We start from the raw sequence: 26,649 nt of genomic DNA, 5'->3' as shown, positions 1-26,649 counted from the left end.
TCACATAAAACTCGAACATATATCAAATAATACTCGAACATATGTAACAAAATACTCAAACACATATGAAAGATACTCGAACATGTGTAACAATATACTCGAACATATATCACATATTACTCGAACATGTGTAACAAAATACTCGAACACATATCACATATTACTCGAACATGTGTAACAAAATACTCGAACATGTGTAACATATGAAAGATACTCGAACATGTGTAACAATATACTCGAACACATATCACATATTACTCGAACATGTGTAACAAAATACTCGAACACATATGAAAGATACTCGAATATGTGTAACAATATACTCGAACATGTGTAACAATATACTCGAACACATATCACATATTACTCGAACATGTGTAACAAAATACTCGAACACATATGAAAGATACTCGAATATGTGTAACAATATACTCGAACATGTGTAACAATATACTCGAACACATATCACATATTACTCGAACATGTGTAACAAAACACTCGAACACATATGAAAGATACTCGAATATGTGTAACAATATACTCGAACACATATCACATATTACTCGAACATGTGTAACAAAATACTCGAACACATATCACATATTACTCGAATCATTTAGGTTCAAATTTAATTCATAGAATTTGAAGAGTTCGAGTAGTAATCGTTTTAGCTTCCCCACGTTCTTTTAAAATAACTGCCCACTTATTAGAACGTTGTTCCTTCAACTATAAATAGGACATAGGAAGAAACTGTTTAAGGTCATCCTTTATCCTCTTAAATCAAAGATCACCCATCTCGATCTAAAATGAGTTCTTCTCATCGAACTTCTTCAAAGAGAGCAATAAATGAAGAGGAAGACCCCATTCCTCCAAAGAGAGCAAAGACTGAAGACCCGTCTTCTTCAAAGAAGACAGGGGTCCAAGAGAAAGGTTCCACTTCGACGAACACCGAGGAGCCTCAAGACCCTATCGTCGACATATTCACTGTATCTGAGGAGTTATATAGAGAAAATCCTGAGAACTCCATTGAAGGGTTGAAAGAACTACTGAAGGAAGCCGAAAGCAACCTTCAGAACGAATATGAACGTAACCAGTCCTACACGGACGTGCTCCGTTCAGTGAGGGATGCATTGATCAGAATTCGTGACAATGCATGGGGTCACGCTCGAGGCCAAAATGCTTATCGGCTACAAGAGTCCCTTTTGGACCTTGCAGCCCATGTTGGAACTGCAATGAATGACATAAACGATGTAATCCTTACATGGGCACGTTAGAGTTTATTTCACCTAATGTCAATTTTTATCAAATATTTCCTTTATCATTCTGTGAAGTCAACAAATACTCGAACATCAATAAACAAAAACTCGAACAGATATATCGATAAATACTCGAACAGATATCAACTAATACTCGAACAGATATATCGGTAAATACTCGAACAGATCTCAACAAATACTCGAACAGATATATCGGTAAATACCCGAACAGATCTCACTCGAACATATCTACAAAAATACTCGAACATCAATAAACAAAAACTCGAACATCTATCGGTAAATACTCGAACATATCTCAACTAATACTCGAACAGATATATCGGTATATACTCGAACATATCTCACTTGAACATCTATCAGTACATACTCAAACAGATCTACAAAAATACTCGAACATCAATAAACAAAAACTCGAACAAATCTCAACAAATACTGGAAGAAGAACATAAACTAAATCAAATGAATATGGTGTGTATAAGATTGAATGCAAGGTAAGAGAGTTCTAACGAAGCCTATATACCATGCGAACTTAAAAATCACTCACTTGGGGTTATTAATGTCGATATAGAGCAAGAATGACGGCAGCGATGGGAACGCCGATAAGGCTGAAGAATGCCCAAGCCTAAACCCCAGACCTCTTGAAGAAACACCCGAAGATTTGGTGCGGCAAATAAACACCGGTAAATGTCAGGAATGGAGTTTCGGTAAATCGGATTTTGGTTTTTCTCGATGGGTTACGGATGTCTCTGTCTGCTGTGGGATGTGAGTGGCATTGATGTGTATTGTGGTATGTGATAAGGGTATTTCAGTCAGAAAAAAGCAAAAAAGTGTTAGATTTCATGTTTTTAAAAAAATGGGTTAGTTTTCAAAATTTGGTTTAAAAAAGTGTTACTTTTCCGAAAAACCCTTAAATAATGTCTGATGACTAATGTTCTTTTTAATAACAAATTCCTTATTGAACTGGGAGGGGGAGATACAATGGCGGCTTCACAATCTTCATACATGGGCCCTAAAATGGGCTTGGAAGTGGTTGGCCCTCAGGAATATTCGTGTGGCTGCGCTCTATCTAATCAAAGTGGTCCCAACGATATCTAATCTAATCCCAAAATGTCAAAGAAAAAACAATCCCACCCCATGTGGTGGTCAGTGAGGCTGGCCCACACCCAACCCACCCCACCCCCGTCTTTTGTTTTTTCTCTACTTTTGTCCTCGATCTGGCTTCGGTTGGCGTGAAAGTTCACTGCCCTCAATAGTGGTGGATTGAAATTTCCGCAATTCGTTTAGAATTAGCCGAAACTATAATTTTAATAAGTTATAGATGTTGGGTCCAATTTTTAATTACAATTCTCACCCAAAATCATATTAAATTATGGTTATACTTATTTAAAAATAATATATTAGAGTTTAGGTAGTTGAAATTAATATTTAAATTTAGGATTTAAAATTAATTAATTTTTTCTCTCCTCAATTCGGACAAACAATCCTTCGCATCAAGACGTACCTTATGCACTTTTATCCTATGGGCGTGAATTTTTTTACCAATATAGCACTCATGATATGAATATATATCTATATAACATTCGCTCAAAAATTATTGCGCATATAGCCTTCCATGTCATTCTGAATGACGTGATTAACTTTGGTCTTTTACAATCACACCCCAATCACGTGATTCATTTTTCTACATTAACGCTAATGATAAAAGCAGAGTCACGCCATCATAGCGTGATTATTTTAGTTTGTATAATCACACCCGGCGCATCGTAGAGTAGCCTCTTGCTAGCTTTTAATAGTCGCCACTACACGTGGCACTTTATTGTTAGTCCACATCAGCATAGTCTGTTCTGTCTAGTTCTGCCTTTATCTACTCCTCTCTGTCCTGTTCTAGGGTTTCCATTTCGCTGCTCTTTCCTTCTTTGTTCCTTCAATTCTTTGTTCGTTGATATCTGCCACTGAATCATCGTACCTCTGCTGCAAGTCACCGACGATGGGGTCGATCCCCGATCCTGGCGAGTTAACTGAATTGACTCGGCCGAGCTTTGACGAATTTCAGAGGCAGACTTCGCTTATGACTAGCTGTACTCTTCTTTGGAAGGAGCTTTCGGATCACTTCACCTCCCTGGAACAGAATCTGCAGAAGAAGTCGGAAGCGTTGAGGCATAAAATTCGAACTCTAGATCACGAGACAAAGGCATCGCTTGACTATCTCAAGAAGCGCGAGGTCACCATCGATGGCAGCGTCGAAATTGTACTCGACCGTGTTGAGGAGCACAAAGAGGCTGCCCTCAAATCCCTAGGAACTGATGAAGAGTCTTTTAATCCAGATGGCGAGGTTGATGATGGTGACGGCATGATGATGGTGCTGAAAGCTTTCTGCTTGAAAATGGATTCTAATGGATTCTGGAAGTTTCTTATCACCAAAAAGAAAGAGCTCGACACGCTTAGAAGCCAAGTTCCGGTTGCATTAGCAGAGTGTGTGGATCCTCCTAGGTTTGTTCTGGAAGCCATGTATGAGGTTTTTCCAGTGGATAGGAGGGCGGATAAGAGCAGCGATAAAGGGAACGACTTGGGGTGGGCGTGTGTGGTTGTGCTGGAGAGCCTGATTCCGGTGATGGTGGACCCTTTGATTGGGAAGTCTAGGTTGCTGGTAACTCCTAGTGTCAAGGAAAGGGCCAAGAAGATCGCTGATGCATGGAAGGCCAGCTTGGAGGAACGTGACGGAATAGAGAACGTGAAGACTCCTGATGTGCATACTTTCTTGCAGCATTTGGTTACTTTTGGGATTGTAAAGAATGAGGATCTGGATTTGTACAGAAAGCTTGTGGTTGGGTCTGCCTGGCGCAAGCAGATGCCCAAGCTTGCAATTTCCCTCGGTTTGGGTGATAAGATGCCTGGTATATTTACTGAGTTACTCTCATTGAGCTAATTTTTTAGCATTTCTTTCAATTTTGCTATTGTTTATAGTATACTTGACTCTCTTACATGGACGTAAATTGCATAAAATACCTTTAGCATTTGGAAATGAATGATCTCATATTAAGCAACGAAGTGAAGGGAGTTGGCATACTAGAAGGATATGTTTTTTGTAAAGCTGTAGCCTAATAGCGAATAGGCATCAAGTATTGAGCAGCAGAGAGAAGAAATGTGGTATATTTAGAAGGATATGTTTTTTTGGTCAAGTTTTTATCATGTCTGCCCTCTGGAGGCTTTTGCCCAACTCTGAAATTAATGTAGGGTAGGGGTCTAGCTGACTAGCTTATGATGTATACATGGTGCCTTTTTGAGTACATTGCAAAATATGTTTTAGCGTCTCTTGCTTGAATTATCTCTGTGTACCTTAACAGTACGCACACAAAAGCCTTTATTGACATAGTACTCTAGAGTGACCTACCCCGGCCTAGCAATCCATATGCTACTGTTTACGAGTCCTATGTTTCGTGGGTACTATGATTGCATGTCCTCTCCTCCTATAAGCAATGAAAATATCGATATAGGCGAACAATGGTCGGGTCATAGAGTTGCAGGGATGCGACCTAGAGGTCATATGTTCAATTCCTAGAAACATCTTCACATATTATGCAAATTACGTGGGGTAAGGTCTACGTATATCATGTCTGTCCTCAACCCCGCCCATTGTGGGATCCTTGTACACAAGAATTGTTTACCTACTCAGTTGTAGGAATTGACGGGTTTGATGGATATATTGGAATATTTTTGGTAGTTGTGTCTTTTTGCATTGCAAAATGGAGTCTTTATTTGCAGTATTGCTAATGGCTCTTTCATCTCTACTTATTTTGCCTGATAGTGGGACAGATATGGAACTCCTGAGTGATGTTTTCATCTTCTTATTAGATGGACAGTTGCAAAGCTGTGCAAGGATACTCATATGTCCATCTTTCTTTTGAGAAACCTATGATGAGGACAAGATGGGAGTAGAATAATTCCTGAGGTTTTGAGATTGGTGGCCAATGTGGATTCTGTTGTTATTAACTTCAAGCTTTTTTTATTCTTTTATCATAAATTCTTTATTATTTTAATTTTAAGAACTTTTTTCTTTCATTTTGCTAATATCCTTCCCCCCATTTGCATGTCAACTTTTGTTGTTGCCTTGCAAATTATGTCCCTTACAGTATTCAGCATGAACAAGCATTGGCATGAAATCACAATGAAATTTTTTTTTTCACCATTAAGGAAAGCCATGATGGGAATACAGAGGTTACTTTTATTAGTATTTCCGAAGGAAGAAGCTCAAAATGTGTCAATGTTAGGATACAAATAGAGGACATGTCATTTCAATGGCGAGTTTTGGAATTTTTTTCAGAAGGGAATATAATTACGTACTGTAACCTGTTTTTGTTGCATGGCGTAGGTTTTCTGCTCTTTTTTTTCTTTTTCATCTTAACATTTTAATAAAAAAAAAGGGAAATATTCTTTGCCTCATTGCCCTGTCTTCCCTTACAGCTGGGACTTGTGAAGGTATAGTATTACCATCAGGAGTGAAGGACGAATTGTTTCACGCAGAGTTAATGAATATTTTGTCTTGAATCATTAAATATGTAACCAAAGGGTTTGACTTATTTAACACGCTTGAGCCACTCTTAATTGCAGAAATGATTAAAGAATTAATCGGCAGGGGACAGCAGCTTGATGCAGTGCATTTCACTTATGAAGTTGGCCTTGTGGATAAGTTCCCCCCTGTTCCCCTACTGAAAACCTATTTGAGGGATGCGAAGAAAGCTGTGGCCTCTACTATTGAGCACCCCAACAATGCCAGCCGAGCTGCGGTACATTACTCAATTTGTTTTGGCTGGATTTTTATTAATTCTGCTTAACTCCTTAGAGTTACAGTTATGTGTTATGGAGGTGGATCATATCTCTTGATTAGATTTTATATGTCCTATGGATGTATTCATTCTAGTTGTGATATTCTTTTGCTTTGTCTGAATCGTATCTGCTTAGGTATTGCTAAGATCATTGTGTTATTCCATTCATGAAGTTCGACTGTAGATTTTTTTTGGTAAGTTTTGGCTAGGGATAAATTACATTTGTATTCGTTAAAATTCCAAAAATATGGAAAAAAAAGAACAAGAAGAAGAAGAAAAGAGGATGAATTGTCATTTGTGCAAGGGCTCTGGTGCGCAGGTAATATTTGTGTGCATTTGCACATTCAGTGGTTCAGTGGATCAGTGAAGAGAGAAACATAAAAGCCATTTGTTCTTTTTACATCTGTTATTATTACTGCGTAGTGCATATTGTTTACATTAAATAGAACCATAGAAGTCCATTGAGGTAACTGCACAATGCATCTAGCTCTTGTTGAGTAACTAACTGTAAGGTGAAGACTCTGTCCGTGGGATACTTCTAATTTCCTTCTTATCCTTGGCTACTATATCTTCAGTTTCCATTGATTGTTACTTTGGTTCACCAAATTTTTTTCAGCACCTTGCTGTACGCAAAGAGCAGTCCGCACTTCGGGCTGTCATCAAGTGCATTGAGGAATACAAACTCGAAGCTGAATTCCCCCCAGAAAATCTCAAGAAACGACTTGAACAGCTGGAGAAGGCCAAGATTGAGAAGAAAAAGCCTGCTGAAGTGCCTGCCAACAAACGAACACGAGCCAGCACTTGTGGTCCAATGCCTCCAGCTAAGGCTGGTCGTTTGACAAATGCATATGTGTCGTCATTTCCAGCTCCTCCGACTTTTGTCAGGTCTCCCTCCCATACTCAGTACCCTGCTGGGATCCCAACATATCCTTCCCCACCTGCCATTTATGGCAACAGAAGCCCTCCGTCCAATTCTTATCCTTATTCACCAGAAGCAGCACATCCGCAATATGCTGCTGCTGCTCCCATTGGTTACCCTGCATATGGGGGCTATGGCAATGGCTTTGCACCAGCTTATCAGCAGGCTTACTACCGGTAGACTTGACTACTTTTCCACGATGGTAACTACTGATATGATGACCCCCAGTCTCGTTTGCTGTCTAAATGCTTTATTTGTAATCACTAATTGTTTTAATGGTAGCAACCTGTGTGTGTGAATTATAATTGCTGTCCTATTTCTTGCTTTGCCTTGGCAAGAAGTTGTATTTCTAATGTTGGATCAAACTTTAGTGGTAGGTGACTGTGGAAAGTGATCATATGATGAAACCGAAGTACCATCCCTTGTTGTAGGATTAAGTTTTAGTAAAGACTTTCTCGCTGTTTGTTCTCTGGATTCGGTTCTATTTTCCACTTGAAAGTCTCAGGTTGAAGCAAATGCCATCTTGGGTTTTGGCAAAAAAGTGCACTTTGGTTGGCTTTGTTTTTCACTCAATCAAAACAGAACCAGATGGCATTTGATATCTCTGTGAGGATGCTCCTTTATGTTATGTTATCTACAGCACTGCAATTATGTCTCTCTCTTCGTCCATTCTGTCATTTATATCAGCCTTCTGCCATGATTTTGCATCCTCTAGACTCTTTTTCCCGGTAACCAAGAACAACTCGGCTAGTGAGCCCTTTGGTCAGCCCACTAAACCCAAACTCGGGCCGGGCTAATTAATCGTAAATCCGTTCAACAAGTTAGTTGAAGCAAGACTCAATGCAAATCACAATGCAAATCACTTGGAAATAACGGTGTTAGCTTATAATCAAACTTCCGACTCTGGATGAGATTTTTTACACATCAAGTTCAAAGAGATAACCATTAGTCTATCGCGAAAAGGTTTTGCATCCTCAAGACGCTATCACAAACTCAAAAGTTCAAACATCAAAATTCAAAACGCAGACTCCTTGGTCTCCTTACATTTACAGCAAGTGCAATTGACTGTCTCTATTATAGTCTACATTAAGCCAAGAAATTCATACAATAAGCATTATGTCAGCCACGTTGTGAACATTCCGGTGACAATACCAGCACCAAACAATGATAACATTGAATACCCAAAAACCAAAACTTCCAATTGAGCAAACCTATGATTCAATCATTGGCAGTTGCAAGCTGCAGGGCCAGCAGCTCCTCCTCCGGAATGGTCTTGATGTGGCAATCAGACCTCGGATAAGAAGCACAGAGCAGTGCAAACCCACGCTCCACCACATCATCACTGAGCATGCCATCACTCTGGTCCACCGTGCCGCTCACTAGCTTTGCTGGACAAGTCATGCACACTCCAAGCTTGCAGTCATGGGGCACAGTCAAGCCACTATCCAATGCCTTGGCTAGTATGTTCTCATCGGGCTCAACCTCCAGCTCTCTGGATTGACCTTCATGTTCAATCACAACTTTGTATGACCTCACCTTTGTTGACAAGGATCTGCGATGGTTGAGATGCAAGGCAGGGAGCTTGCTGGGTCTTTTTTGTTTGGTGAGAGTGAAGGAAGGACATGGAGTGAATTGAAGGGTTGCCATGTTTTTGCCCCTTTTGAGAGGAGGGAATGAGATGAGTGTGTGGAGAAGATGGTGCGGAGGTTTTAACAGGATAAGGTTTTGGGTTTGGTGGGTAAATGAAATGTCTGTGTTGGGGTTGATGCTTGCGATGAGTGACGTTAAATCGTTGATCCGATTCCGTCGTACGCATTATCCCGGGCCGAGCTTATTCTTGTCAAATTTGGGCCAATTTTAGTACTACAATTTACTGTAACATAGAGCCCAACACAGTAAAGCTTTGCACAATTCTATCAAAAAAAATGATGTGATGCCAATGGTTCTTATGATCTTTTATCCCAAAATTTGTGGAAGAGTAATGATGGAGATCTCAGCTATCGAAATTTATATCGACCCTTGTAGTACCACATTAACAATATTTGTTACAACTCAATTGAAGGGTATATAAATAAAAAATTCTAACTCTTCTCAAACAATTTAGTGTTCATTTTGGTTTCGTATCGGCAGGCAACTGCTCTGTCGCACCCTGTATCAAACCAAAACCACGCATAATTACTTATTAATTAATACATGCATATCTATCTTATCATCTTCTATATATGCTTTTTTTTTTTACCTTCAAAACATCCCCGAGTTTGATCTTATACCTTGTCCAGCAGCAACGTCGGTGGAGTCACGGTGGCCCACTAAACCGGCTCGTTCGTTGACTGTGGCAGCGGATTGCATGGCAGCAGCTGGACCGCCTCTCTTGGTTTCTCCTAGAGCTCTGGTTTCTGCGGTCTCCGGTCAGCTTGCATCCAGACCAATCGCACCGGAGGACGCAGCCATGATGCAGACCGCAGAAACCAGAGTTCTAGGAAAACGTCTCCGTATCTAATGGGTTCTTGTTCTTGTCCTTGTCCTGGCCTTCTTGGCTGACCTCGACTCATTTTCGGAGTAGGATAAGGTTTGTGGAAGAATAGTTTAGTTCCTGGTTGTTTGGGAGGGGCAAATATAGGGAAAGCGACACTGTGTGGGCATTACACCTGGCATGGGACACCTGAGCATTACACCTGGCATGGGCATGACAGGTGTCCAATATAAAGCAGATCAGTTAGGCCTGTCATAGTACACTAGGCGATTTTTCGCTTGGGTGGCAGACTTCAATTCCTTATGATTTTCCACGTGGCAATCGCTATAATCCCTTCTTATTTCCAGGAGATTTTCACAGTCGAGTGATTTATAAGCAAAACTCAATCCTCTCACCTTAAAAATGTCAATGACGTCGCCTTATGAGAGTGAACAATATCTTCAATATGTTTAAGAAATTTTCACAGACTCCCCTTCCAAAAATACGAAACCATCTCAATAAATACCAATAGCAACACCCTATAAAAACGAACAACGAACAATATCTTTAATGTGTTCAAGAAATTTCCACATAATCCCCTTTCAAAAATACAAAACCATCTCACTTTTTTGTTTGTTCAAAACTAAAGATGTATGATTGCTTCTTCAATACTAGAGTTGAGCGTGGCCAAAACCACCACCAACTATTCAAAACAAAACAACAAACACGTATCCATATCCAGTAGCCACTTAAGTATAGTATCCCTAAACTTTGTCTTAATCAAATTGTTGCATTTTTAAGATCCATTTCACCAAAACTTTCTATAACAACGATTAGACAACTTCCTTCTTCCTAAATGAAGCCGAAATCTGCAGAACCTTTAAAGTCTCATCATCCCAAGTGCAAATTTATACAAACTAAGCACTGTAAACAGAGAGGATTCAGACAGGGAACTTAAAATTTTTGTTCATCAATAAGTACAGAGTAAATAAGTTTAATATTTAATATAGCTGCATAATTGTTCGATCTACGGCAACTTATTGTTTTCTGATAGCTTCTTACAGTCTGCATATGATACATACGAATTCATGCACAAATGTGGACAGCCCTACTCACTGCTTTGGATCCTCCTTACTTGCTACCTCCAAACCATTACCTGCACATGAAATTGAAACATCTAACAATTTGCTTCCAAACCTCAAGTTCCAGTTACAGGATCAATTAGTCTAGTCAATTCTCAATAATACGGGAGAAAAAAATTAATCAACAACATTGATCGTCCAACTATGCACACACAAGCTAACAACTTAAAGGGGAGGAGGAAGAAAACGAAAAAAGCGCAATCATAAATGTTTAGTTGTTTACCATCTGGATCAAAGAAGAAGACTTGTCTCACTTTTCCATTAGGTAGGGACCTCTGAAAAGTCTCTATTCCCTTTTCCTGCATAACCAAGTTCCATTTTAACCACTTCAAATAGACAACAACAGTAAAATACTTGCATTAAAGATGATTGTAGAATGGAAAAGAAATAGCACTCGGGCTTATGACGGACTCTACATTTTCCGCAAAGATGACACAGGGTTTCACCAATGTAGTCAATAATGCTCAGCATTCCACAAAAATTCATATGTTAAAGGTGAAACATACAAGAACCAGGAGTGTAAGGTGAGGAAAGACTATCAATGCTTTAAGGCAAGGTTTGGTTTGGAAAGAACCAATAGGACTAGAATACAAAAAAAAAATGTAACAAATTTCTTAATAAGATACAAAAAAAAGTTTTTGGATGTTTTTCTTTTCAAATCAAATTATCAAAAGTGACCTAACTTTATAATTGCATTGTATTATTTTCATTTGTTACTTCAAAATTGTCATGACTCTCACTTCTAATCAATCCAAAATTTTGTCAATTGCACTGGGCCACTGAATAGAAGCCAAACTTGGTGAAATGCTCAAATGTACTACAGAGTTGAAAGGGTAAAAAGGCCAATGAGTCCAAATTCACTGCAAATGATCACAATCAAGAATCTAAAAACAATCTCAACAAAATTACCAACGCAATCCATTAGAGCCACCCCGACACTTGATTCAATTCCAACAGAAGTTTCACCAACTATATCAATTTCAGAGGATTTCAAGGTTTTTAAAAATCCCGATAAATTTAACAAATGCAAAGGCAAAAATCAACACCTAAAATAAAGAAATAAGCAACGAACCTTGAGAGATTGCACAAAGGAGTCAAAGTTGCTGACGGAGAAGCAGATATGGTGGCCTCGGGGGATATGGCTGGGGTCAGAAATTGGAGAGGTCGCGCTGTAAGGACCTTCTGGAAGCTTGTAGTTGGGGTTTCTCTCGATGAGATGGAAAGCGAAAGCATGCGGCAGATTCAACCATATCACCTTGAACTCACCAAAGTCTGGACTTTCTATCTCCTCAAATCCAAAAATCTACAGATGCAAAAAAAAACTCATCGTCTACTCAACATAAATTAACTGAATAATTGGAAGCATAGATCGCGATTGTAGTAGCTAAGAGGAGTAAGATGAACTGACCTCCTTGTAGAAGTTCGCGAGGCGTCTAATGTCTGAGGATTCTCTGGAGATGTGGTTCAGACTTGTCCCTCTCGCTACTGCCATTTTCTTCTCCCTTCTCGAATTTGTGCTTGGGCTTTCGGTTAAATGTTAAGGGTTTGCCGGTTTGAGGTCTTCAGGAGTGTTGGGTTGGGAGGGTGGGGGTGCGGTGTTAGGATTTTTAAATATAATCTTTGTTTTGAGATGTAGAGAGGTTTTGTTCCAATAATCCCAAAAGCCTGAAATAGTCAAGGATTGGGAGGTGTTCGGAACGGACTCAATCCTTCCCAACACCCTTAAACACCTCAAACGGGCAAGCCTTAAGCGGCTTCGGGAGGGTTGGGTTGACGAGTTGGAGAACATAAACGACATCAAAAACCAATTAGGTGGACATTGGGCGTAGGGGTGGCAAAAATCTGGTTTCAGGTCGGATAATGGTACGTGTTTACGAAATATTAGGGTCTAGACTTGTAAATCAGACAAGATTTATGTGTTTAGATCCTAACCATATTTTAAACCGGATAAATTTTTTTTGTTTAAACTCAAATTTCAGACATATAACTTATGTCCAAACTTAGTTTAATTTGGATTTGACAAAATCAATCATCCACATAGAGTATTGCCACCCCTAATTGGGGCAGACTTCATTGCTGGTTCTCCTAAACATAAAGATATGACAATTAGAACTTTTGAAGTTTATAATTGATATGCAAATGCAGTTCAAACTCCATACTAATAATTTTTGTTTGGTAACCAAAATTCTCCAGCCTTGTCCATCATATATGTTAACCCATACGCCGGTGATAGATAAAATCGCGCTGAAACTTGTACGGGATGAGCCAAATTTAATAATACTACTGTAATCAAATCAAGTGAGCCGTGCAATGGTGGATCATGTATACTGAGCTGAACTTGATGTTTTCATAACGCAAGGATGATTGATTAAGAAAAACCACTTCCACGAAATTCCGCACAAGTTTCTAGCTATCAAAACTGTGAACAATTTCCTTATCATGGTAAAGACTAGGAAGTTCTGTTACAAAAGAATGTGTAGGAAGTCCCAATCACCAATAATCTCTACAAGAGCAATGCCCATCCCGAAAGCGATGAAACCGATTGTTATCTCTCACTAAAATCTCTCTCCCAACAATGCCTGAAATAAATTTAAATGCACTATGGCAATCTCCACATATTCTCAGATTTTTCGTGATCCTTATCGGTACCCCAGGAGGGAGAGCTAGAAGGCTGAATGCAAGGGCAATCTTCTCGCTATGGTGCCCAACTTCAGTCATTTTCTCTTCCTCTTCTAAATCGTGGAGTGAATATTTAGTGTCCGGTATATAGCCAGCTGCCTCCATCTGCCTCCTTAGCTTAGCCAGGGTAGCCTGAATTTCGGAGTTTCTATCATGGCCAGTATCCTTTGCTTGGAAAGTGTGGACCTTACCCTTCACGGTGACCCAGCTGTAACCTGTGCCCTTCTTGATCCCAACATCCTTCATCTCCTTTCTCACTAGGGTCGCTTCTTCCCACCTGCATTAGTAGTCTAAAATAGTTTGTTAACACAAAAGGTGTACATGTACTTGCTCTGAAAATATGATGAACAGACCATTTATCTATCAATTTTAGGAAACTCAACATTCAACATCATAAAATAGAGCAGCAAAATGAGAACACCGTTGGATATTTCTTCCATTATGTTTCCAGTTAATAATTTGCGGAGTAAATATGATACTAATTAAAAATAAAATCTGCTCAAGTAATTAGCCATCTTAGGTTAATAAGAAAACAGATCAGGATTTAATAGGTCAAATCATTATATTTGAATACAGTGGTTAATAGTCTCAACAGACGAAAGAAGAGAAGAAAAAGGAAATACAATGGAGTTCGTTAGAGACTTTCAGTAACACCTACTTTGTAGAATTCAGGTTGGCGCAGACATATATTCTTGCTTGATTAATACAGGCCAAGAGTATAACTGTAGAAGTAGTAACTGATTCATGTATATCTATGATGAAAAACAATTAGCCCCCGAAAAAGCTGTGATTTGTGATGCAAGAAGATTAAGGCTGAAAAAATCAACCAAATACTGTATATAGTATATCTCATACATTCAAAGCCTTAGATGATATTCCGGCAAGTACTATGTCATGCCAAGGGATGGATCATGGAAGTGAGATCATTGCAGCTTTATATTACAATATGAAGAATAGCAACACCTTTTTATTCACAAGGCGGAGAATATGAGGTGCACCAAATTAAGGAAAGGTCCACAGATTGATCTCTTCAATAAAAATCTCTAATGAATTACTGTTTCTTGCACCTCCTTACTAGACCAGCCAGATATTAGTTCATCAAATTCATTTTTTAAGTCTAAACTTTGTCAAATATTAGTCAAGCACCAGGATTCCAATGACAATGTATTAGAGGACTAGAAATTTTGGGGAGTTAAATTAGGATTCAGAATCTGGTATTTCAAAAGTGCAATGGGGAAATTGATCTCCAAGAATGATAAAAGTTGGTTTAGATAATGGTATTACCTCCCAGAAGCTGCTAACAAATTTGACAGTAGCACATGGTTGCCAGAATCTTTTGGGTCAAGTTCAAACAACTTATGAGCAGCAATCGTTCCCAATTCTGGCTTCCCGTACACCTTGCAGGCATTCAAAAGAGCTCCCCAAACTGAAATTGTAGGGGAAATAGGCATTTTCTTTATAAATTCATAGGCACGCTCAACCATCCCAGCTCGGCCTAACAAGTCAACGATGCAAGCATAATGTTCTGCGCTGGCTTCAATCCCATACCTCTCCCTCATTGACTCAAATATTTCCATGCCCTGTTTTACAGCTCCTGCCCTAGTACAGGCAGATAATACACAAACCAAAGTCACATGACTTGGTGGCACCCTGTAGCTTCCAGTCATTTCTTCAAACAATGCCAAGGCCGTGTCAGAATGCCCTTGGTGGGAATACCCACCCATCATGGCATTCCAAGTGACCAAATTTCTTTCAGGCATCTCATGAAAGGCACGCTCTGCATCTTCTATACTTCCACATTTTCCATACATGTCAACCAGTGCACTTCCAACATAAATATTATCATCCACACAGGCTTTTACGGCAAGCGAATGAACTGACCTGCCTAATTCAAGTCCTGAAAGCCCTGCACAGGCACTAATAACAATTGAGACCATAAAATCCTTTGGCTCAACACCCTCTTTCCTCGCACGCAAGAACACTCCACATGCCTTCTCGTCTTCATGATTTTGCACAAAAACAGAAACCAGCGTGCACCACGAAACATCATTCCGCTCCCTCATCTCATCAAAAACCACCTCCGCCTGTCCAGTCTTCCCGCACTTCCCATAAAAATCAATAAACCCATTTGAAACTTGGACACTCTCTTCAAATCCACTTCGAATTGAAAACCCATGCAGCTGTTGGCCAAGCTCCACATACGATGCATCCGAGCAGGCATTAAGGAACTTACAGAATGTTATCGAATCAGGGTTCCCACCAGCTCTTCGAAACTCAATAAACTTATGAACAGCGTCCCTTGGCCTTCCGACATCCACGGCATTGGAAATATAAGCGTTCCACATGGCAATACTCTTCTCAGGCATTTCATCAAACAACTTCTTGGCCTCCTCTATCAGCCCCGTTTTCAAGTACATAGCAAATGCACTGCACCCAACAAAAACATCCGTGACTTGACCAGACTTGACTGAGAAAGCATGAACCTGTTTCCCAGTAGCGTGCAACCGTAACGAGGCGGCGGCTTTGAAGGCGCAAGGGATGGTAAAGTCATTGGGCTGAACGTGGTCACGCAGCATATTCGAGAAGTGGATGAGGGCAGAAGCAAAGTGACCATTTTGTACGAGACCGGCAATGAGGGTCGTCCAAGTGACGACAGAGCGAGAAGGGGTGAGCCGGATGACGAGTTCTGCCGAGCCGGGGAGGTCTAGTTTGGAGTACAAATTGACGAGGTGGTTGGAGAGGAAGGCAGGGGGAGGAGTGTCGAGGGTTCTGATTATGAAGGCATGGGCGGCGCGGCCGAGAAGCAAGGAACGCTTTGACACAGCTGATTCGATGACGGAGCCGATCGAGTTGGGAGTGAGGTGTGGCATGTGAGGTTCGGTGTTCTACGGTCATGGTTTGTGCTAAATAGCGGCAAAACCGACACTCAAAAAACTGTAACAGTACTGTTGTTAAGTGGGCTTAATAACGTTTTCGTTTGGGCCTTATGATAATTGGCCCACCAAAAAATACAAGATAAATGGCGCGTAAAATCAACAACCTAACATCCACCGTGTTTCTCTCTTCCGATCCCAACTCCTCGCAGCCTCTTCATCTTCTCGGATTCGCGAATCCAAGCTGAATCGTCTCTGTCTGTAAGGAGACGGAAGAGGGAGCAGAGTCGAAGGCCACGGACAGAGTAATCAAATATGGAATCCATTAACGGGAACAACCATTTTGTGATATCTGCGCGTCCATTAAGGCCCGACTCTTTCTCTCGTCTCCAGGAGGGGGATCGCTTTGCTTCTCTCGCGGTGGAAGGCCTTCAAATGGCAGTCCAGAATCAGTGGGGCGGCCGTGACTCCCTCTAGAAATCTCGCCAGCTCGCCTCGGAGATCTTCTCTAGGTTCGTTCCTTTGTTTGATTGTTCAATGTCTTTGCGAGAATTCGACTGTGATTGTATTTAAGGTCACATTTTTGTTTCTCTTTTTTTCGAAATTTACAGGAACGGTTTATGTGGAAGATTTAGAAAATATGGTCTTGGAGAGCATGTTGTTTTCTTTCAACACGGAGATTGAGGATGGCGGCATTGAGGAGGTATACCTTCATTTCTAATTGGTTTGTCAAATTACTTTTATATGTTTATGGCTAGAAATAGGTGATACAGCGTTCGTTGTCTCCTTGATTGTAGATCAAACACTAGGATCTAGCAGAAACCATGCTTCGATTGTGTTAGTGTGGCTGAAAGACTGAAATTGGATGGATTAATTAGAGTTACCCCGGACAATCAATATCTAGACTATGCACGCACGCGCAAAGTTTTTCTGATTCTGTTTGTGCTTGATGTAAGTGATAAGAAAATAACAATTATTTGGGTGCACCTGAATGATGTTTTGATTCTAGTATATAATCTAGCATTCTAGCTTGAAATAATCTTATGTGAGTTTGATATACAATTGTCTTGCAATTTATGGGCTAGAGTTTCCAGTTGCCACTTATACATGTGATTGAACTTTCACATTGGTTAGATATGAAGGATGTTAAAAGACACATATACATCGATGGACCCCCTAAACATAGGTTAAGCTTTTGGGTTCAAGATGGTATCCAAACATATTGTCTAGCCTCACAAACATGAGTGTGCAAGAGCTGGCGGACTCTATTTAGTCATGCTAGCATCCATGCGGCAAGTAAAAATATTTTTATGTGAGCTAATGAGCATTCTTCTGTTAAATATTTTATTTAGCATGTTTGGTTGAACATGTGCCCATAAGCTGATATAAAATTTCAATTTGAAGCAGATAGCAGAGCAATTGATGACGATAAAAAAAAATTCAAAACAAAAAATAAATTAGTAGGATAGAATTATTAAAAAAAAATAATAATTGGGTTAGGCGCCCACGCTGTTGGAGAATCCCTGGCGCGTCGACAATTGTAAGAACAAGAAGATGGTCGGAACCGCAAAAAGATTCAGGGGTTAAAATCGTCATTCCAAGTGCCCTCGGTGGATTTCAGTTGTTTAATACTTTAATCCAGTGATCATTAATTACCTCGGGCCACATTCGTCACTCTCTCTCTCTGTGTTGCCAGGAGGGGCTAGGGCTTCTGTCTCTGTTGCCAATTGATTGTTCATTCTTCTCTTCTGGTGCTGTCTCTGTGTTTCTAACCTTGTCGATATCCCTCATAAGCATGAAAGTCCTTTTTAACTTCGTGAATTCTACCTTCTTTGCAGGAAAACCGGTGTGTCGAGGTTTCTCGGAGCTCGTGAATTTGGAAAACACCGTCTTCTCCTTTAAGGTGATTCATCTTCTGTTCGAACCTGAAAAAGAGTGATGTTAGCTAATTTTCAATTGAAGAACGTGCATTCGATGATCTCATCTCCCTGTATCTGGGAAACAATTTGTGTTCATTTTCTATGCTTTGTTTAGACATTTGTTGAACGAAAGGATAATTTTTTTCATTTTTTTTTTCTGCCTCGCTGAGGTTGCCGATATTGAGGAATTTCTCGTGCTGTCTTCTGTGCTCTTTCTTTAGTCTTGTTTGCTAGTCATTTTCTTAGAATACTGGTCGTTGATGCTTGTTCTTTAGCATATGTTTGGTTAGAAACCATGTCTGGCAGTTTCACATATGCTGGCGTGTCAATTGTCATTATGGAAATTGTGAGCAGGTCTCATAATTACATGTAAAATTTGCCCCAGTTTTAGATTCTCGTTTCACTAATTTATTACGTGGAAGTTCTTGTGGCCAAGTAATTAAAGCAGTTAACTTTAAGTGGATTCGAGGGATTTCTCTTTCTCCAGTCTAGAGTTGTGGGACAAGATTCTCCATGGTTTCACGAGGGGCTTGATGTTTGTTAAGTACAAGGATATAATAAGACTGAGGGCACAGAATACTGACTTGTCTGACCCATTTTGTCACGCTGTTGGTGCTCTTTTGTTTTCGGAGGAAGCTCATTTTTAATGATTCCAGTTGCATGCCATACATTCTGAAATAAAATGATTAGATATCTGATATGAGACCTAATTATTCACTTATATTTGCTTTCAATTTTATCTTCAGTAAAATGCCTCTTCATAATTCAATTAGTTTTTGATTCCTCAAAATGCTTTTGAAAATTGTTCTAACTGATGGCATTTTGTTGTATTCTTAATTACTTAAAAGATGTCCAAACAACATTAGATGTAGCGCATCATCATCAGATAGTTTATACTCTGAAGTAGAATCCATGGAGACTGTCAATGAAAGCAATATGAGCGAGATGAAGGAAAATGGAAACTTTTTATGGCCAGTCGATCCCGAAGAGTCTGGTGAAGGATTGCCATATGCTCCTGTAGATTGGTCTAATCCGGGAGATATTTGGGGTTGGAAGGTGGGTAGAAGAGTTGCCCCGAAAGGCCGCCACTATTTGGATAGATATCTGTATCTTCCAAGTCATCTACCTTCTGGTGAATATAAGAAGCGCATTTTTGCAAGCAAGATTACGTCCGGGCAACATTCCCTAATGCAGATATTGATGCATTTTTCGCTGCATTCAGCTGGAAGATCCCTTCAAAGAATCAAGCACCAAATGGTTAGTAGTAACCAATATTGTTTTGTTTTTTGAATTTCAAATTCGCCGCAGCTCTAATTTTATTGTTTGCTAAGATTAGAGGTGTCCATTGTTTCCATGTCTTTATAACTGTAAGTTGTTGCACACTGTCTTCCAACGTCAATGCAACAATTACATCTTGATAATTATAGTGGGCTTTGTGAATAAGAAGTAAAAAGCAGATATTGTGTGATAATACTTGTTTGAATTTTTTTAAGTTGGGCTTCAACATAGATTGAGGCACTATTGGTCAAGAATGTCAATTTTGAAGCTTGGTTGGTTTGGCTAGCCATTTTCTGCCGTCATGGATAATTAACTCAACCCCTCTTTTTTCTTTTCTTTTTTTTTTTAAGTGTGCTTGAATAAATGGTTTGTGTTGGCAATTTCCTATCTCTATAGACTGGATAGTTTGTTGATCTATTTAAGACCACCTTACAGTGCCTGTCATATTTAGATTGCTTCGGTGGTTGCATGATAGGATTGTCCCACATCGAAAGATGTGGGAGCTAAGGTGTTGTTTATAGGGGGAGGTATGGGCCTCCCTTAGTACCCAAGGTTTTCTAGTATGGGCTGGGAGGCCTTGGGTACAGCCGGCCCATATGGGTGGGTGTCGGTTGGGCCTTGGGTGCTGAGCGTGTATGGGTGCGACTCTATCAATGGTATCGGAGCATGATTCTGTTGTGCCTTCAACTTGGGGTCGCGCCTGTGGAGTGGCCGGCCATTGTGCTCGACCAACGGGGGTGCGCCCGCCGGAGTGGTCGGCCATGGTGCACGACCAACGTGGGCGTTGGTCTTGAAGGGGAGGGTATTGATAGGATTGTCCCACATCGAAAGATGTGGGAGCTAAGGTGTTGTTTATAGGGGGAGGTATGGGCCTCCCTTAGTACCCAAGGTTTTCTAGTATGGGCTGGGAGGCCTTGGGTACAGCCGGCCCATATGGGTGGGTGTCGGTTGGGCCTTGGGTGCTGAGCGTGTATGGGCGCGACTCTATCATTGCATTATCTTGCATGAGCTGACAGAAGCTGTTCATAAGCTCCAAAATAATAATGTCTCCAAAAGGATACTTTTTTGACATGTGTGGTAATTTGGAGTACTATAATCCATAATTTCTGAACTGTTGGAAATTGCATTATGAGAATCTTTTTCATTGTCTAAAATAAAAAAAGAAAAGAAAATAGGAAACATTTTCCAAAAATGAAAGGCAAACTTAGTTGTATTTCTAACTTGTCCTAGGATTTCCTTTATAAAGAAGAGGGAAAGAACAGAGGAAAACAGTGAATCACATACTTCATTATGTATAGTCATGGGCCTTTGGGAGTTTATTCTAATGATTTTGGGTATCTTGAAGGTCGATTCCCACTCGATTGATGAAGAACTGATTGCTTGGAATTTCAGTAGTGGTTCAAAGAAGGGTAATGTGATGGTACAATGAATTTCTTTACTCATTTGCTGGATATTTGAAAGAAACATGAGTTTTTTTTTGGTGGGAAGGAGCTTTTGATGCGAGTAGTGAAGGATTAGATGTTAACCACACTTGTTCCGGGTAGTGGAGAAAGATTAAATGAAACTTTTCTTTTTGGACGCATTAGATTCCGGTAACCATAACAGTTGCGTAACATAGCATTGTCATTCTATGATAGGTAAGGCAGTGCATAGTTCGGTTCCTTTGCCTCCGGACGCAGAACACTCTGAATCTGTTTGCCAGTCTGATACTATTGGTTGCAAGGCTGGGAATAAGACGTGTAGCAGTTTTATGGAAACGGAAGAAGCCTCACCTTCGGCTGTCATGCCTTGTAATATTTGCTGTGCTGAACCTAGGTTCTGCCGTGACTGTTGTTGTATTCTTTGTTCCAAGACTGTAACTTCAGATCATAGGGGGTACAGCTTTGTCAAATGTTAAGCAATAGCGGGTGAGGGATGCATATGTGGACATGTTGCTCACATTAACTGCGCTCTTCGATCTTACTTGGCGGGAACAGTCGGTGGAAGCATTGGTTTGGATGCAGAATACTATTGCCAGCGCTGCGATGCAAGGACAGATCTAGTTCCGTATGTAAAGAGCCTTCTACAAAATTGTGAAGACATCAATTCCTGGGATGACCTTGACAAAATTCTAAACATTGGCTTGTGCATTTTACGTGGATCCCGGAAAATTGGGACAAGAGAGTTACTGGACCGCATCGAATTGGCCTCGGCAAAGGTAAAGCTGATGCATTTGGGGTAGAGGAATAATTACTTGGATTTTCAAAAGCCCTTTTCTTCTCCTTTTTGCATTCTAAGAATTTAGGAGTATGACTGGATTGTATTTATGCCAGCTTAAATGTGGTCCTCCGCTTGAAGATATCTGTAAAGCTGAAGATGCTGCCCAAGCTATTTCTACGGGTAATTTTTTCTCTGCCTACTTTTCCCTCCAGTTAAATCGATCAGTACCCATGAAAATATAGGTTCTTGAGTGCATCAAAACTCAAAAGGATACTCTCTCTCTCTCTCTCTATCCGTTTTGTTACATTGCAATCTATAGGTCCGAGCTATTTAATACATCTTAGTTACCTGTGGCTGTTTGTTGACAGTCAAAAAATGAATAGATTAGGCATTATTGTTCGCCCTTCTGTTTTGTTCTTAACTTACATGTATTTCTCTCGCTCCATCAGCCCCCGGTACTTGTTTTTATTTTTTCATCTGTTCATGGACAGGCGTCCAATATAATGGAAATGCCACATTGGAAACTACAAACCACCAAGATCATGTGGATGATAGACCAAACTCGCTGCAACTTGTAACCGAATCATCTGATTATCTGAGTGAGTCTCTGAAGCTTGAAAATGAGATTGATGAGGTTCTTCAGGCTTTACGTAAATCCCAGGAATTAGAGTATAAAATTGCAGAGGAGCAACTCTATGCACAGAAGAATTATCTTCATAATCTATATCAACAATTGGATAGAGAGAGGTCAGCACTTGCACATCGCACATCAAGCATTGAACCTGGTAGCTTACTTACTGCTATCATAAACAGATTGGATCAGATAAACAGAGAAATCATGAAACTCAAGGAGATGGCAGAGGTGGCCAAAGGATTTGGAAAGACCCCTAACCATGTCCTGAAGGAACACTTTGGTATAGAAATTGAGAAATGAAGTTAATTCCTACATGTGATGTGGGTTCTGTCTCCAGTCATGTTGATCAAATTTTGCCGTTGAGATGTTTTCATTCCTTAAACTGATCATCATCATCACCTGTGAATTTTTTGAGTCTATTTCTGCATCGCGCGTGAGGAGTTACATCCCTGGCTAATGTCATAGGAATGGCTTCTTGTGTTCATAATCCGAATTGATCAGTTAGATTAGAGCAGTGGAGCTGTGGGTTTGAGGAAGAATCCCAAGGAATGCAGAAGTACTTGCAAAGGCAAATGATCGAACAATGCCTCTCGTTACTTCGATGATCCTTTTCCTTGAGCTCTCTTAAGTTTTCTAATCGTTTATTTGTTCCATTGGTTTACACCATTTGTTACGCAAACAGTGAGTGTAATCTGCTCGGCAGTTGATCCTCCACAATTGTTGTGAGATGTGCTCTGTAACTGTAAATGGATTTTGGCCACCTGCCCATGGCTAGCTGCATTTTTTTTTATTTGAGGATCCTGTTTGTCAGGCGGTCACTTGATTCAGCAAAGCAGCCATTTGTTGTAATTTGGAACCTGTTTGCGCAACTTACCCACAAAATGTGGGTCTCTCAAATGTTCTTCAGGGTTTTGCTTGAGCTACAATGGTGATGCAAGTAGCTAAAATGCTGACACAGTTGCTCAGTATTTGCAAACTGATGCAAGTAGCTAAAATACAGATATGAACAAAAATGATGCTAAACTGGATATCCAAAAATACAGATTCAAATTTTTTATAAGCTTGCACTGGAAATTGATGCACATTCTAGGAAAAACCAGACTCTACATCTCCACATGACTGACTTGGAAGTGTAGAAAGGGTGGATTAGAAACCTAGTAATTCTCAGTTCCTGACTTCCAGTTCTTTAAACTTCAAAGTAAATGCATTCACAAGAATCGAATAACACTCTTTTATGTAAGATAGATATTCCTGTGCGACCCAATTGCTACGAAAAGACCCAGAAGAGACGGTAAGGATCTGTAAAAAAAATGACTAATATGTAAACATACAAACAACACATAACAAAAAAAAAGATTTAAGAAAGCATAACTTATGAGCTAAAGTGCTCAATGTCTGTGCACATAGTAAAAAAGTACAATGGCAAAGCTGGGATAAATTATGCATATTCAACATGCACAGATTAGCAGTCTACACAAGGAATGAAATCTAAAACTAAACTTAAGACATTGTCACACTAGCAGTCTACAGGGTTTGGAAGCCTCCCACAGCAAAAGGTAATGATAGATTAGTAACTAATATGTTCAGTAAAGGAAATATCTTGTAAGAAGTCGAGGAGCATAAAGAAAGTCAAGGACGCATATAGAGATGGCAACCACTATCTTAAGATGAGGACATCAACCTATTGAGGCGCAGAGCATCAAGGAATAACTTGTAATCAGACTCTTGAGGATGCTGATGGAGTGATGCGGGGTAGAGCAATTCACCCAATTCAATGAGAATATATTCAGACATCTAAAGCTCAATCTATACGGATCACTCACTATCCTTGTAAAAAGAAATATTCTTACGCAAAAACCCTGATAAACACGTAAAAAATAAAGATTGCTGGTCAATCAGGAATGAAATATGAAAAATGCAAGCCCTAATCATGGTGGTACCTATCATGAGGGAAAAAGGAAATGGAGAAGTGGTCCAGTGGAGAAAGAAAAAGGCCTCAAAAGATGGCATAATTCATCACTTATTAGTCAAAACTTGATGCGATACGTGGCACATTTACATCACTAAAATTGAAACTAAAATGAAAGTCTTAGGTCCTGGAATGGACAACTCAAAAGAACAGAAGAAAGTGACCCCAAAAGCATATATTCTTAAACCGGAAAGTGATTCTCCGTGCATAAATAATGCCTTCGGTTCAGGTTTAAGGCTGAACAACATAAAAGCATCCCAGTAACGTGTTGCAGAGAAAAGAAACAAATAATTCCCTGTCTTGTGTATTGACCTTCCTACGACAGAATTTTCAGCCAACCACAAATAGCAAAACAACATTAATCCACCGCCCACGAACTACATGCTAATACTCGAGAAGAACCACAATATTCAAGTCTTTCTGACAACCGAAAGCATGCACCTTATAAGTTATTTAAAATCACTATCCTAACAAGCAACAACCTTCAATTGATGTCACTCCAGAGAAGATAGCCAATTAATCCCAATAAAACCTACACCCCAAATGCAGGGTTAAGGCTGAGTATGTCCATGGGAAGAACTCACCACCAATGCGAGAGTCCTGTGCATGTAACTGGTGTGACTTTCAATCTGATAAAACCTACACAAGAAGGTTTGAAGAAACAGTTTTCCAGAATTCCTCTAAATGGCTAAATGCTAAGATGATCATTTAAAATAAGTCCTTGATTTCTTGAGATTCCAAGAAAAACAAGCATACAAAAGGGGTTAATCCCCATTACCATTAAGGCACTAACAAAACAACAACTGACTTGAAAATTAAAAATCCATAATGACATCCATTCAAAGGGGGGGAAAGCAGCTGTGTTATCATCATCATCACTGTACAAGCACAAGCCTAGTATTTCCCATACCTCCTCTATATGCTCCATCACCACCATCTCCCCAAACCTCCACTGCCTCCTCCCCATTCCCATCTTACTTTCCTTTTGGCACAGTCAATATCAGCTCTCCATCTGCCCACTCCGCACTAGCCAGCTCCGGCCGGGTACTATCCGGCAGCCTGAACCGCCACATATCCAATTCAAGATCATCAATCAATGAGAATTCAACGTACCCATTAGGCCTCACCACCACTTTCGTGACCCCAGGATGAATTTCAATAGCCTGAGCCCTCACATCCCTGCCGATGTACTCCGTCTCCGCCACAAATCGGAAGCAGTCATCACTCTCCTCAATCGACACCTCCGCATCCGACCGGAATGGCAACTCTAGGATCCGGCTAAAGATGTGGGGTAGCCTCCGGAGCTTCTTGTTGGACCCAACCGAAGATGGGTTTGCCGATATGTGGTTGTGGTATCCGATTGTGATGTTGTTTCGCTTCTTGGGTAAAGGATGGACCTTCATGGCTTGGCTTTGGTATTCGCAAACAAGACTGCAGAGCGATTGAAATACGATGATCAATGACAAAAATAGAAGTGAAAGAAGAGATGCCCTAATAAGAAAAGATTAGAAATTTTTTATTGGAATCAAAATCTTGACGAGATTGTGAAGAGAAAGAGGTGATATGATCATAAAGGAATGGGATTTTGTTTGTTTGTTGGGGAAGAAAAGACCTATTGGTGCCCTATGCAATGAAGAGACTTAACAGAAAATTAAAAAAGGGGGGTTATGAGTGTTTTGGAGATTGATTGCCTAGGAAGTTCTTTATTTTCTTGCTGATGGAATTTGGAAGAGAAAATCTGGAGTTAAGTACGATAGAAAAGAAGGTAATTCTGTCTCATTCATAAATGGAGGGGGAATAATAATAAGTGAAAAGTGAAGAAGAAATAAAGAGGAATGGATGGCCTCTCGTTGTTGCCCATCTATCTTGCATTCTTGTTCCGGAAATATTACTATAGTACCCGTTTGGACAAAATCATATTACACCACAATATATATATATGACTAAATATAATTTTTTCCTCAATCCTACACGTAATTTAATTTTTGTTCTTAAATTAATTTTTGTTGAGAGACAAATAGATATTTTTTTATGGTTTGAGAGACGAAATTAGAAGTAAAAATAATTTATAGACAAAAATGAAATCACGAATATAATTGAGAGAAGAAAAATTATATTTAACCATTATATGGATGCCATTTTTATTTTTATTTTCATTTGTATTTATTTGCTGAAAATAATATATGTGGGGATGTGTTTTGTACTATTTGTACGTGTGTGAGTTTTGGACAATCAATGATCCCTTGCTCTGGTACCTGAGTCTATTTTTGTCTTAAGAGTGTTTTATTTGAAGCTTCACCATTCACATTTTACAAAAATGGTTTCGGAAGAGGTTCAGTGTTGAAAAACTGGGTTCAACCCGGTGCACCAAAATTTTTTTGAAAAATTATAAATATGTATTGAGAATGACGAATCTAACCGTATATTTTTTTTGTTCAACATAAAAATCAAATTTTAAATAAAAAAGACATGACAATTCTAGAGC

General features: G+C 39.8%; 6 protein-coding genes across 7 annotated transcripts; 2 read left to right on the top strand and 4 right to left on the bottom strand.

Annotated features, from left to right (window-relative positions):
- Positions 1-3,163: 3,163 nt before the first annotated feature.
- Positions 3,164-7,493, top strand: LOC119997941 (FRIGIDA-like protein 4a). Its single transcript, XM_038845179.1, has 3 exons — positions 3,164-4,171; positions 5,886-6,061; positions 6,717-7,493. The coding sequence occupies exons 1-3, from the start codon at positions 3,265-3,267 to the stop codon at positions 7,197-7,199; spliced, it is 1,566 nt and encodes a 521-aa protein (XP_038701107.1). The 5' UTR covers positions 3,164-3,264; the 3' UTR covers positions 7,200-7,493.
- Positions 7,494-7,970: 477 nt separating this feature from the next.
- LOC119982372 (ferredoxin C 1, chloroplastic-like) lies at positions 7,971-8,784 on the bottom strand. Its single transcript, XM_038825738.1, has one exon. The coding sequence runs from the start codon at positions 8,664-8,666 to the stop codon at positions 8,238-8,240; it is 429 nt and encodes a 142-aa protein (XP_038681666.1). The 5' UTR covers positions 8,667-8,784; the 3' UTR covers positions 7,971-8,237.
- Positions 8,785-10,328: 1,544 nt separating this feature from the next.
- Positions 10,329-12,188, bottom strand: LOC119982299 (uncharacterized protein YwkD). Its single transcript, XM_038825637.1, has 4 exons — positions 12,022-12,188; positions 11,686-11,916; positions 10,837-10,912; positions 10,329-10,627 (listed from the first exon to the last, which is right to left on the bottom strand). The coding sequence occupies exons 1-4, from the start codon at positions 12,103-12,105 to the stop codon at positions 10,584-10,586; spliced, it is 435 nt and encodes a 144-aa protein (XP_038681565.1). The 5' UTR covers positions 12,106-12,188; the 3' UTR covers positions 10,329-10,583.
- An 836-nt stretch (positions 12,189-13,024) lies between these two features.
- On the bottom strand, positions 13,025-16,206 carry LOC120012565 (pentatricopeptide repeat-containing protein At4g14850). 2 transcript variants are annotated; one of them, XM_038864029.1, is made up of 2 exons: positions 14,577-16,202; positions 13,025-13,569 (listed from the first exon to the last, which is right to left on the bottom strand). In XM_038864029.1, the coding sequence occupies exons 1-2, from the start codon at positions 16,160-16,162 to the stop codon at positions 13,104-13,106; spliced, it is 2,052 nt and encodes a 683-aa protein (XP_038719957.1). In that variant the 5' UTR covers positions 16,163-16,202; the 3' UTR covers positions 13,025-13,103. The 2 variants fall into 2 exon arrangements, with proteins under 2 accessions (XP_038719957.1, XP_038720016.1); XM_038864088.1 differs by having other exon boundaries at positions 13,313-13,582; positions 14,577-16,206.
- A 2,790-nt stretch (positions 16,207-18,996) lies between these two features.
- Positions 18,997-23,525, top strand: LOC120002317. Its single transcript, XM_038851042.1, has 6 exons — positions 18,997-19,341; positions 20,708-20,771; positions 21,000-21,152; positions 21,261-21,559; positions 21,675-21,741; positions 22,053-23,525. Exons 1-6 carry the CDS (start codon positions 18,997-18,999, stop codon positions 22,493-22,495), a joined length of 1,371 nt encoding a protein of 456 aa, XP_038706970.1. The 3' UTR covers positions 22,496-23,525.
- A 799-nt stretch (positions 23,526-24,324) lies between these two features.
- LOC120000661 lies at positions 24,325-26,008 on the bottom strand. The gene has a single exon (XM_038848789.1). The coding sequence runs from the start codon at positions 25,565-25,567 to the stop codon at positions 25,139-25,141; it is 429 nt and encodes a 142-aa protein (XP_038704717.1). The 5' UTR covers positions 25,568-26,008; the 3' UTR covers positions 24,325-25,138.
- Positions 26,009-26,649: the final 641 nt, after the last annotated feature.

This window comes from Tripterygium wilfordii, chromosome 1 (genome assembly GCF_013401445.1).
Source record: "Tripterygium wilfordii isolate XIE 37 chromosome 1, ASM1340144v1, whole genome shotgun sequence".
In the NCBI taxonomy this organism is placed as follows: domain Eukaryota; kingdom Viridiplantae; phylum Streptophyta; class Magnoliopsida; order Celastrales; family Celastraceae; genus Tripterygium; species Tripterygium wilfordii.
The sequence above is the reverse complement of the archived record's forward strand: the minus strand, read 5'-3'. Positions and strand labels throughout refer to the sequence as shown.